General features: G+C 50.8%; 1 protein-coding gene across 1 annotated transcript in view; it reads left to right on the top strand.

Moving 5' to 3' along the window:
- The first annotated feature begins 3,695 nt into the window (after positions 1–3,695).
- The window catches only part of RSPO3 (R-spondin 3), a 61,653-nt gene continuing 52,109 nt past the window's right edge, over positions 3,696–13,239 (top strand). The window contains exons 1-2 of the mRNA XM_075414102.1: positions 3,696–3,768; positions 3,843–3,988. Coding sequence (XP_075270217.1) covers positions 3,892–3,988 — 97 coding nt within the window. The 5' untranslated portion in view covers positions 3,696–3,768; positions 3,843–3,891. The remainder of the gene's footprint in view (positions 3,769–3,842; positions 3,989–13,239) is intronic.

Below are 13,239 nucleotides of genomic sequence, written 5' to 3'. Positions count from 1 at the left end.
TAGATGAATACAGGGAAACAATGACTTAGCGAGGCTTGATCATCTTCCTATATACTGCTAAAACTTCCTCTGTGCCAAAAAGTTCTCAGTTTCATTTTGAAGCTTTCCTGTTGGACTTTCTTAATCGAACTACATCTGGAAGGCTTGTACTGCAGAATTTGCCCATGTGTTTTTCCCACAAATACGTTTTTTTTTTTTTCCCTGCTTACAATGAAACAACAATTTAGCTCACTTGCATTGTAATCCAGAAGACCAGATCCAAACCTCTCTTGGACGGATGCAGGGTCAAGCTGACAGCATCAGGCTTTGGACCTGGCCCAGGCTGAGGGATAGTCCAGACCGACATGCTAATTTAGGGCCTGATCCTGCGGATGTTGATTACGCTGGGATTTTATTACAATGACAGAATTGCACAAGTTGGAGATGGGAAAAATCAATTAGGTCATCTAGTCTGCTTGTTGCCAGTGTAGGATTGTTCCCTACTGCATATTTTGTTCTGCCATTACATCTTTTAAATATCTGAAGCATAAAGACATTATTAAAGATACTGGGACTGGATCCTCAGGAACCAGTTCGTTTTTTAAAAAGTACGCATATTCCCATAGGATCAATTTATTGTGAGTAAAGTATTTCTCATCACTCACTTTATTTGTTTATTTAGACTGTGTGATATTACCAGCTTTTAAGAATGCTCATGCTGTTACAGAAGATTAACCTCCTAAACCGAACGTGACTAAAGCACAAATGGTTTATGGTAGGAAACACAGAGAAATGTAACAACTGTCAGCTCTGGAAACATGGAAAAGAGTAGTGATACAGACACACAGACAAACTTGGGTAATTTCTTACATACTTTTACCTCCCTGCATGCCTTGCCCACTCTGTGCCTGCTTCTTAGTTTATACAGAAAAAAAAAATATCTGGGGCAAAGACTGTCGTGAGTTGGGGTCCTGTGCAGTGCCAAGAATAGTGTTTGGCGTTTAACAAACAGTAGATGTGTCGGATTGTGCAACCTTCACTCGAGATGACTGCTCCAGCCCTCTAACCCTTCTCCCTTCGGTGGACGCTGCCGACCCAGCTCCATGGGGATGCCACCGTGGATACCTCCTTGGTGGTGAAGTCTGACCTATGCCATCGACACCCCGAGCAGCACCTGAAAAACAGGGATATTGTATTGGACAGAGTATGCTTGATTTTCAAGTTATGTATCAGAGGTAATCCAAGGCCTTTATTTCTTTACTGTTTCCCAAGTTGAAAAGGCAAATTAGCAACCCTTTTGTTCACTTACACAAACTATTTCCAGTCTAGAGAAGAACGACAAAGGGTTAGCGTTCGGCTGTCCTGTTCACATGGCTAGTTTTTATGACCTGAGTGCCATTTTAAGCAAGCATAATATCAGCTATTAATTGAATATTATGATCTTCTTTTGGATATCATCTGAGCATCCTGAGCCCGCTTTTTTTTCCTCCCTGATTTGTTAGATATTCTGAAAACTGAAATTCACATTTTCTAGCTATGGAAAGTTGCACAGAAAAACTGGTGGGCAGGAGTCGCAATAGTGAGACCACCACACACTGTTCCTCTTTGATTAATTTATTTAAAACAAAAACAACAAAACCAAATCACCACTTATCTGATTTTACAGTCTCCCGCTGCTGGTTTTAGCGCGGTCCGGTAAACCAGAGGGCTCGGACACCTTTGCCTTTCCGGCAACAGCACGGACCACCAGCCTCCCCCCCCCCCCCCCCCCCCGCCACGCCAAACCCCGCAGCGGAGCGGCGCACGGCACCGCCCGGGCCCCGGCCCCGGCCCCTCCGACCCCCGGCCCCGCTCCCCCCCGGAGAGAGATTTCTCTCTCTCCGCCGCGCTGGGTCAGGGCGAGGGGCGGGAGCGCGGTCCCCGTTCTCTTTAAAGTTTCCCTGACGCTTCTCGGGGAGCGCTTTATGTTTCCCGAGGTGCCCCCCCCGCCCGCCGGCGCTAACGCTGCTCGGGCGCACACGCGTGTCCCGTCCTCCCTCCGCAGCCTGGGTTGCTTCTGCCGCTCGCCCGGCTCGCTCCGAAACTTCCACGCACCCACGAGAAGTCCCACTCTCCAGCAAAACAAAACGGAACACCGGGGAGACCGGGCTCTCCTCACGCCGGCTCGCCTGCCGAATGACTTCTATTTTACGCCTCTCCGGCAATCCCACCCCCTCCGGCTCAAGTATCCTGGATTAGGAAGACTTTCCCCGGAGCCCTTTTCAAAGGGAGCCTCCCACAGACCTTTAAGCCCCCCCCTGCGTTTTATGGAACAGATATTTAACAGCTCCGAGAGGGGCAGCGGGGGGGGGGGGGGGGGGGGGGGGGGGGAGCCTGCGGGAAGCGGAGCGGCCGCTCCCCGCACCGCTGGGGTCCCTGATGCGAGGCAGCGTCCTTTCTCCCGGCTGGCTTTCTCACCCCGCCGCAGCCACCGAGATAAGCAGCGCAGCCAGAAAGGGTTCAGTGAAGTCGCCGGGTTTCCCCCGATTCAGCTCCCACCCCCCTCCTTTCTAGCCCTCCTCTTCCACCCCCAAAAAGAGAGAAGCCCTCGCCGGAGAAAGCAGACGCGGTGCCCTCCTGTCAAACCGGCCGCTGTGCCCCGCCGGGGTGCTGCCGGGCTCCGGTGAGGGTCCCGGCGGAGGGAGGCGGCTGCCAGCACCGCCCTGCCCCGGCCCGGCCCCGCGCCCCCCGCCCCGCTGCCAGCCGGCCCTGGGGACGCCCCCGGCCCCGGCTTCGCCCTGCCCCGTCCCGCCGGAGCAGCCACCCCGGAGCGCGCCCGACCCGCGGGGAACAGGCAACAAGGGAGCAAACCCCGCGGAGCAGGGGAGGCTGCAGACCCTCCTCCCCGCGGAGGGGCCGGGCGCGGGGGGCAGCGGCAGCTCCGCGGGGGCCCCGGGGAGCTCGGCGGCGGCGGGGAGGCAGAGCCCTCCGGGCGGGGGCTGCCAGCCAGGCTGCGGAGCCCCGCAGTCCCCCCCCCACCCGGCCCCGGCCCCGGTCCCGCCCCGCCGCGGGGGGCAGCGCAGCCCCGGGGCCGGCGCGGAGCGGCGCCCCCCGCCCGGCCCCGCCGCCGGAGGCTGCTCGGGCGCTGACGCCCCGAGGGGGCTCGGCCGGGAGCGGGGCGGCTCCCCCCGCCATGCCGGGACGCTGGGGCTCGCCTCCCCCCGCCCCGCCCCGCTCCGGAGCGGCTCCCGCATGAAGCCCGTGGGCTCCTGCTCGGCGGGCGGGAGAGCCGGGGGGCTGCGGGGGGGGGGGGGGGGCGGCCCACCTGCGCCCGGGGCTGGCGGTGCCCGCGGCGCAGAGCGCGGCTGCTCCGGAGCGGCGGCGGCGGCGGCGGCGGGGCTGGGTCCTCCTCCTCGCCCCCCCCCCCGCCGGCCGCTCCCGCCCTCGCAGGCTCAACTCCTCTCCCACCGCCATCCATCTCCCCGTCCTGTCGGCACCTCGCCCGCCCGCCCGCCGCACGCACGGGAGCGCGCAGCCCCCCGCACCCACCCCGGCACCCCCGCAACATGCTGCCGGCCGCCGGCCCGGCATGGACCCCGGCGGCGGCTGCTCGGCTCCTCTCCGCGGCTGACTCCGCTCTGAGGCTTGCGGCAGGTAGCGGGGCAGACGGTCGGAAAGTGCAATAGGAAAAGCGGAGGGGAAGGCGAAAAAAAAAAAAACAACAAGGAAAAAAAAAAAGGAAAGGAAAGAAAAAAAAAAAAAGGCAAAAGCCATCACGCCGGCCAAGCTCAGCTTTGGACCTCACTGCAGGTACTTCTGCTGCTGCGTTCATCCCTTGCCGCCCACCACCCCGGTTTGTTTTATTTTATTTTTTTTATTTAAAGGAAAGAAAAAAGGAACGAAAAGGAGAAGTCGAACTCTCAAAGGGTTACTATGCAATTGCGACTGATTTCTTGGTTTTTTATCACTTTGAACTTTATGGAATACATTGGCAGCCAGCACGCCTCCAGGGTACGGCGACAGGGAAGAAGTAAGTGCGAAGAGATTTATACTTTGATAACTTCTGCTTCCTCTCGTTGTGCTGTTCACCTGTCCCGGGGGGGGTCCTGCGGCCCCCGTGCCGGCGCGGGAGCGCCGGGAGCCCGGTCCCGCGGCCGAGCCGAGCGGAGCCGAGCCGGTCCACGGGCAGCTGCGCTCAGACGCAGGGATGAAGGCGATTTTTGATCCCTTGCTGCTTTTCCTCCCTCACCTCACCGGGATGAGCAGAGCTGGCTTCGGGACGACCTCCGTCTGTTCCTTTGTATTTTAATGTCTGGGAAAGGGGAACGTTCCTTCTCGGCTCTTTCCACTTCCTAACGGGAACTCGCGATGACGCGACAGGTAACTTTTTGCTGTGATGCCGCAGGGGACTCTCTCCACCCCTACGAAGCAGCCCCCACCCCAGGAACCAGCAGCGCAGATTGTCGCTGGAGGTTAAGCCTGGCGCCCGGTGATTCGGGGGGGGGGGGGGAGGCTGGGGTGTCGCGACCCGCTGGCTTCCAGCCTCCGCTCGCCACCGGTCACCGCTGTGGCACCGACCGGGGAGCCCCTGGGTCACCGCCCCGGGGCTGTGGCCACTGTTTTTTTTATGGTTTGTGGGTTTTGTTTCAATCCCATGGGATGAAGGGGGTTCGTCCCTTCCGATTTAGCCAGCCCCTGACCAACGCCGCCGGGGACCGGGGCGGCGGCGGGAGGAAGCCGGGGGGTGAGGGGTAGCCCCCCGGCACCGGGGCGGGCCGGGCCGCGTCGCCCCCTCGGGAAGGGGCCGTCCAGACCCCCGGGCAGCTCCCAGCGCCCGGCTCGGCGGTGACCCCTCCCCGGCAGGGCAGGGGCGCCCCAAGGACCGGGGGGCTGCGGGACCCCCGCCGCTGGCTGCGGGGGCCGGGGGGCACCGGGACCGGCCCTCGCCAGCCCACCTGCGCCGGACCCGTCGCCCTTTCTGCGGAGGGAAGGCACCCTCCCCTGACAGCCGCAGGCTCCGGGGACGTGTCACAAAACACGGCCGCCGGCGTTTAATCAGCGAGAGGCGGCCGCCTCACGGGAGGGGCGGGGGGGTTACTACTATTTCGAATGTTTTTTGGTTTTTTTTTCTGCTCAGCTCTCGCTCCCTTCCCCTGTCTGGCACGACCGGCCCTTGAAAGCCCCCTTCCTTTGCACGGTTCGCCTCCTGCGCGCAAGGTTCGATTCACCCAAAGTGCCCCCAAAGCGGGGCCGAGGACGGGGCGGACCAGGGCTCCAGCCCTCCGACCCCCGCGGCCGCGCAGCGGGGGAGCACCGAGCGCTCAGCACAGCCCGTCAGGGCGTCCCGTTTGTTGTCCTTGGCCAGGCCGGGGCTCCGCCAGCCTCCGTCGCTTCCCACCCGCTCCTTTAACCCCCCGGCAACCGCGGGCCCGCAAGCTGCGGCCGCCCACCCCCGCGGCGGCACGGCGGAGGGGTTCAGTCCCGGGCCGGGGGCACAGCCGGGGGCACGGAGGCAGGGCCCCGCCGCGGGGCCGGGGTCGCGGAGCGGGCCCCCCCCTCCGCCCGCCCTTGCTCCGGCACCTGGTGCGCGCCGCGCCGGGCCACAGCCGGGCCGCCGGCGACCTCTGCTGTCCTCTGCCGCGGCGGGCAGCCCGCCGGCAGGTGCTCGGCTCGGCTCGGCCCCGCTCGGCTCGGCTCGGCCCCGCTCGGCTCGGCTCGGCCCCGCTCGGCTTGGCTCGGCTCCGCTCGGCTCGGCTCGGCTCCTTCCTGCGCACCCGGCTCAGCAGCGCGGTTTTCGGGGGTAGACGTGTTGGCTGCACAGGAGCGGAGGTGCGAGGCGGAGCGGGTACTGAGCGCCTGCTCAGAGCTTCCCGGTTAAAACGCGGGAGCGAAGATAATTCGCCGCGGAACAAGCGGTTGAAAAACGAGAGCGGCAGGGAGCCGGAGTGGAGGTCTGGCTCGTTGTTCTGGCGGTGAAGACAAGCCGCGGTCAGCACAGCTCACCTGGCCGCGGGGCACACTGCCCGCCGGCTGAGGTCTTCGAACCGGGCCGGCTGCAGAACGCGGTTCGGTGTGACTCGCGGTTGTTCGGTGCAAAGCAAAAATCAGAGCACGAGTGTTGATGGAAGTTACTACGAAAGACGTTGCGGTCACCAGTCACACCGATAGTTTTGGCTTTAAAAATCTATGAATTGCTGCTAGTGGATACTGGTACTTGAAAAAAAATTATACCATGAGGATAAAGAAGACACCTGTCAAATTCACCCATCATATGCCTTTCTTGGGACTTCTGTTTCTTTTGCCCAGTTCCTCTCCTTCAAGCACGAGTCCATTTGCTAGGGAAGTGTTTTCAAATTTCCATTTAGCCTATGTATTTTTAAGTACAGTGCAAACCAGCTGCCATCAAGCAGTCAGTGAGCCAGTGTTACTTTGTTTTGTTTAATCCCCGAGCCCCCCATTCCATGTGTTGTGCTGTAGACTCCCACATTTTATAATAAAGGAATCGCAAAGCCTGAACTGATTAAATCAGAATACGCTGGGACAGACTCTCAGCCGGTATGAACTGAAGTTTCTTTGTTAATTTACCCCATCAGGAGGACCTGGTCCAGAAGCATTGCTTACTTTGTACCTACTGCCAAAGTAATCTTTCCCAGGAGAGAAATCTAGTCTGCAGTCCTTTAACTGTCCAAACTCCTGCTGAAGTTTCTAGTTTGAGTATCCTAAATATCTGTCGCATGATCAGTAGTAAATGCGTAGCTGGCTGTACAGAGGCAAAACTCCTCTGAAGTCCACTGCCGAGTGCACAGGATTGGGTCTGTAATTAGACATAGCAGGCAAGATCAATAAAAGTTCAAAAGCAAACATATCATTAGCAAAGAGATTTGGTTTTGTTCTGATAAAAGCAATGAAGATTAACAAATTAGGTTGCTTGTTCGAGTCTTACGAGAGAGACGAATATGCAGCCGAATATAGACTGGCGTACCAGTAAAGAAGTTCTATGTATCTGCCAGGGATCACAGTTTTCTTGGGGAAAAAAGTAGGATTAAGCCAACGGTTCCAATATATTTTGGCTCTGCAGGCCACCACCAACCCTCAAAACTTGGTTCTGACAGTTGTGCACCTTTCTCATTGACCTTTTGACTGACGGAAATGAAGTGTTTTTTGCTATGGGTCTGTGAATGACCGGCAGACTGTTTGCCGTGACCCCGTGGACTACCAGTGCGCCACGGACTAAATCTGGAAATCGCTAGAATAAACAAAGAGACAGAAAATCCTGCGTTTTTACCACAGCTCTTACATCTGGGAGTAAAACTATCGGCATGACTTAGTGGAACTTAGCAACCTGGATGTAGAGCTACCATGATGCGTGTTGTCGGTAGCTCATCAGTAGCTGGTGTTGGCAACTGCCTCCCGCCTTTCGCTGTAGCGGCGCGTTCGTGATACCCGGCGTTCGTGCCTTCCTTCGGTCGCTCCTCTGTCGGTGCCTCTGGTGATGTGGGACTGCAGGTCTTCCAGCGTCTGCTTCTGGTCACGGTCATGAGCGGAGGGCTCCACCCTGCACACGCTCTGCCTCTCTGCCTTGGTTTGCAGGCAGCTACTGAGGAGCTCAAAATTAAGCCGATGCGTAACAGCCTGATTGAAAACATAGCTACATAAAATAAAGAAAATCAGGAGAGAACTGACAAAACACAAACTGACAATATTATGTCTTCATTTTTTTTATACCCTTGTGGAGGGTGTCATTTAGATGGAGGTAAAATGTCAACAAGAAAAGAGGAGTTACATTATTAGTTAAAATAGCACTGCATTTTGGAAGCAATTTTTTTAATAGTTCACCATCATTATGTATATTACTGACATCTACATCTACGTTTAGGGTTGGCGTGGCACAGATAGTAATGCTGCGTATTCCATGTATATTGTAGATGTTGTCACCTGTTTTTTTAAAAAGAAATAATTTAATATTTGAGTGCAATAACTTAAAGCAGAAGTTAGCCAAGCAAGCAGACATTAAGTAAGCTGAATCTGTCCTTGGGTGGAATTAAATTATTCAGCGCTAGTTCTCTTTCAAAAATTTGTATGCCGCCGATAATTTTTTTTTTTCTGTGATGTTTTCATATTAGTATTGTCAGAGTAAATACTTTGGTGGTGACAAGTGCATTTTTTTTGCAGTGGAACTATATTTCTCATTTTTGGACGAGATCCTGTTTGTTTTGAAATAGACTGTAAAATTCCAACTGCAGTCATTAGAAACAAAAGCAGACGGAGAACTGTTTCATCGTATTTTCATAAACTGTGAACGTATTTTGTAGTAGCAGTATCTTAAAAAAATTATATATTAGCAAATCACTACCCATTGCTGAAAGCATCAGAAGTCTTACAGAGATAGCCTACTTGCGTCGGTTTTTTTATAACTCTATGTCCATGTAGATCTGTGCTTGAAGTATCCCAGCTGCATGTGGAACGATATGTGTTATTACCCCAAGAGACTAAGGGACGTTACAGACCAGTTCCCATTTCATACCTGACGTCTGAAAGGGTGATCATTTCAATTTTTGTTTCTTTCAGCTACTGAAGATATGTCTTGTACTATTGAAAATTTATGTTAAGCTGCAAATACATATATCACCACAACATCTCAAAGCCATTGATGTAGGATGGTATATCAGCAGATATGTAAAAAGTACTGTTTCTCTTTGCAGGCAGAATAAAATATTGCTATTAATGAGGTGGTTTTAGAGCTTGAGCCTGCCTCCTTTGCTTTCAGTGGAGACAGTCCCATGGACCTCACTGGAGCTGGAGAGGGCTCTTTTCCTGCAGGACCTCAGGAAACGTTTTGAGTTTGGAAGAATTCCTATGCTAGAGTACTTGAAAAATTGCATGACCCAAATCTGTACAATACCTATCTAGGAAAAAACAATGCTCTTTACCTTTCAAAACTGTGATATGTAGCCTGCTTGGGAGGCAACCTCTTTCGAACAGCTGCTTTACTACTTTCAGCCACTGAGGAAACTGAAGTCAATAAAGTTAACCCTGAGATTAATTTCTTCTTTCAAGCTTTGTTATTAGTGTATCAAGCCTCTGCAAATCCCCAGTCTGCTGCTGCTTCTTGCTGTAAATTTTTTACTGAAGATTATGGAAGTTATGCCTAAAAAAATCTGAGCTAGGACTTAAAAATCAAATTTACTCATTACCTCTTGCTTAGCGTGCTCATTTTGCTTTCTGGTTAATAAAGCTAGTGTGCTGGCTTGACCACTGGTGTTTATTGCTAACATTAACAAACTGTCTACCATTTCATATTCAATCATTTATAGACAGTGACTACTAGGAAAATTCATCTGTTGAGACTACAGAAGTTCTCAAGAAGTTTTTTTTCCCCGACAGTAAATTGTTGCTTTTGCTCCTGAAATTAAATGAAAAGTTGCAAAAGCCTGGTGGAGAGGATATAAAAACTAATAAAAAAAATAATATTTTTGTCTCATTTCTAATTTTGGAGCCTGCACTACTCAGAATCACTTTGCCAATTTTTTACCAAAACAATGCAGAACAAAGGAATCTTATCAGATGACAAAAGGCAGCTGAAGCCATGTACGTATCTGTACAAAAGGCTGTCTGCTATTACCACAAACAATACCGCAGATAAAATATTCAGAGAATATTTATTCACGCAAAGCATGTTATGGCTCTCTCTGAAAAAAAATACGAGAAAAGCTACAACTTTTTTATAAATAATTGAATAACTGAGCTTCTGGCGATGGCAGAACGATTACCTATTAGACTCTTTGTCATAATAAAATCCAACAGATTTTATTAATGATTACTTTAACCCTATTTTTGTTGCTAGCAATGAGCAGTGTGATGAGCAACACTACTTGAAAAGAAGGAACGATTGTACTATGATTATACGATAGCTGACTAGTAAGCATGTTGGCATGTGTCGATTTCTAGATTCTAAGCTATAGACCATGCATTTCAAAATGTTAGTATTATTTACTTGTGCCATCAAAAATAGCACCCACTGAAGCAAAGGAGCCACAAAACTTATATCCCTCCAGTGCTGCTAGGGAAGATCTCAGCTTTGGGGACCGGAGCTGATCCGGGAGACACGAGCTGACGGCACCGAGCTCCCACCTGCTCCGATCAGCACCCTGGCACTGTGCTGATACTTCAGCGCCACAGAACAGCGTAATTAGGGTGAAGAACACAAAGAAGTGCATATAGTCACACTTTTAAATGAAAGCAAAACCCTGAACCACAGGTCTACACCGAGCTCTGGTAGCACACTGCTGTAAACATTATCCTTTCAAGCTGCTTATTGCGTGTCCATTTTACGTCCTGACACGTTTCGTGTTTAAACTTGAAAGGTCCTAGATGGGATTTCAGACGTTTGATGTTTCCTGCAGGGTGAAGCAGATTTTGGGGCACTGTAAAATAAAACAGGAGCTCATTGACGGGTGTTGGAATAGCAACGATGTGTGATTCCTGCGCCTTCCTGTAAAGTGCAAGGGCAGACACAGCAAGGCTCAGATCCAAGAACAGGACTTCCGTGCCTAAGGTGTGTCTGAGGCAGGGTTTAAACACCTGAGTCCCTCACCTTCAAAGCCCTGCTTAATTGCCATCTCACCCTTGACGCACGGGCATTTCTCGGACGTTTTGTTGTTTCTAACACGAGACCTCAGCTTACTGACATTGAGCATCCACCTGGCATGGGAGACTTCTGAGCTCAGGTTCCTTCTGCAGACACGCTGAGATTTTCTCTTAAAGAAATCCTGGGTAAAAAAGCAATAGATAAATCATAACAAAGAATAAAATTAACAATACAAACTTCTTCCGCAGGGAGCACAGGACTCTGCTGGCGATCGCTTACTGACACTGGACTATAGTCACGCGCATCCGTGCTCCCGTACCCAGGACCCCCGAGCCCTTTCCTTCTCCGTGCTAACTAAAACGGGTGCAAGCAAATGACCTGAGATAACATGCAAATCCAGGTGATAAAAAGTCAGTTTATTAGAGCAGATCAACATATGCTAGCGTCATGCTAGATAGAAGAATTAAGTTAACTTAGATTTTCAACTCCTGAACAAATATTTTAGCTGCGAGTTTTTTGGATACATAAAGGGCAGCAAGGCTGCTTCTCACTTCTTGGTGTGTTTCAAAAGACAAGAGTGAGGTCTCCTTTCTTTTGTTAAAGAATACATTGGCTTGCAGGGCTGAGTAGCAGTGCCAGGGCACCTAAGCCCCCTAGAGAGCCAGGATTTGAGACAGTTTCTGACCCCAGCATTTCACCGTGACTAGGCTGAGAATCCCTTGTTCAGGTACTGGTTTTTGTCAGTCCTTTATGGAAGCACCCAACTCTTCCCACCTACTGAAAGTCGACTCAAATGCCTCACTCCAGGCTTCCCACTGTACTTTGATGGAGGCATCGATGGAGGGCATCGCTACACGAAGCAGGGACGTTCAGAATAGCATAAATCCTTTATCAGGCACCAGCTCACCCACCCCACTTCTCTTCAAATAACTCAGAAGGTGCTCACCTTCTCTGGTGGTAGCATTTTCATGGGAAGTTACAGCAGAGGTAGGGCTTGAGGCCTCTTTCCTCATGTCTCCTACAAACCGAGGTTCTGTTTCAAGGGGAAGGAAGAGGAGAAGGCTGTGGTGTGAACCAGAAATGTAGAGGCAACCAGCTGGTGGAATAAGATTTCCATTGCATTTCTCAACTAACATTTACAAACATCCATGTGAACCAGAGCTACTAAAACCTGACACTTTAATATGTTTACAAAGTTTATGTATGTTATCAGCACATGTAATACTCCCAACAGGATTTATTACAGGTTTCTTTAGCAACAATATTTTTTATTCGTAACAACTCAACTGGTCAGAGAGAGGAAAACAGCCAGTTTCTTCAGAGCGCGCCTCCCACGCACACTTGCCCTGCATTATTGCATTGCTTATTCGTGAAGATTACAAACACCAGGGTCAGCAAGTGTTTCATAACCTTGTTTCCTTTTCCTAGAATGTTCATAATTAATTTCACTTTTTTTCTGTGCCACTGAATAAGGAGTTGCTGGTTTTAGTTTACTTTATGTTACACTGCTGAGTGGAGAATTACGCCTCCAAAACAGAACCAAGTGGGACCAAAGGATATTTATTTAACATGGAAGTCAGAAGATGTTGAGTGCATGTATTTAGCAGATACCCAGAGATGGATGAAGATTCCAGAAAGTTTTAATATAACACAGAACTGAAAATAATCAACTAAGATGAGACCTTCTCATGCTAGGCGTGATGACTACAGATGTCATAAAATCTAATAGACAAGATGCGGAGGGCAGACAAGGTAAATAAATTACACAAATTTGGTATTTTGCAAAAAAACCAGCTTCTCTTTTGCAGTCCAAATTGCAGTAACACATTCATCTTTTGTGTTTACGTTTTATGAAGAGTTGTGCAATTAGCGAGTTTCAGAGTTGAGGGTGTATTAAAAGCAAAAGTACAATTCTGTATGAGAGTGTAGAAATTCTAACTTGTGCTATGTCCTGGACAAACATTTTTAAGCCCAAGGCCCTGGCTTTAGGAACGAAACAACTTAAATCTGCTATGTGAGCTACCCATCGAGGGGAAGATTCAGTGCTGTAAGAATTTATCAGTAGGATTCGGTTGTGGTTTATCAGTAGGATTCAGCAGCAAGAGGATATCCACATGACTGCTTAGGCCATATATTGTTTCCTAAGAAAAGACCAAAGTTATTTTGAGGAACAGGTAAATACAAAAACAAGTTCCCCTGGACAGATTGTGGACGGAAATATTTCCTTTACTCTGTTGGCATCATTTATTTCTGCTAACAACCTATAAAATTAGCATGATTTGAGAATGCTTATTCTCTTCGATGACTGGCTACCATGTTCCTTCATCTGAGTATTTCACTGAGATATTAATCACGCTTTAAACCCCCAGCTTCTTTCAAATCTATGTCTTAGAACAAGTAAGCTGTTACATTACTAACTCTGAGTTCAGTATATTTCAGGAAATAACGTAACGAGTGGTGACATATATTATGATTGCGTGGTCTCTTAGAGAGAGAGTGTCCATAGACGTGAAAATTAGGGAAGACGTTTCAAATAGACTTTCTTTTACAATTTTTCTATGTACTGTGGCTGGATGCTCTGACAAACACAAGCCTTTCCAAGCTTTATGGAGGTTAGATGCACTAGGTGGGGAGTGGCTCGAGCAGGGGAGTCTTATTCCTGTTTTCCAGGATCTTTCTGGACACAAAGGAAG

The sequence above is a fragment of the Opisthocomus hoazin genome, chromosome 2, assembly GCF_030867145.1.
Source record: "Opisthocomus hoazin isolate bOpiHoa1 chromosome 2, bOpiHoa1.hap1, whole genome shotgun sequence".
NCBI lineage: Eukaryota > Metazoa > Chordata > Aves > Opisthocomiformes > Opisthocomidae > Opisthocomus > Opisthocomus hoazin.
The sequence above is the reverse complement of the archived record's forward strand: the minus strand, read 5'-3'. Positions and strand labels throughout refer to the sequence as shown.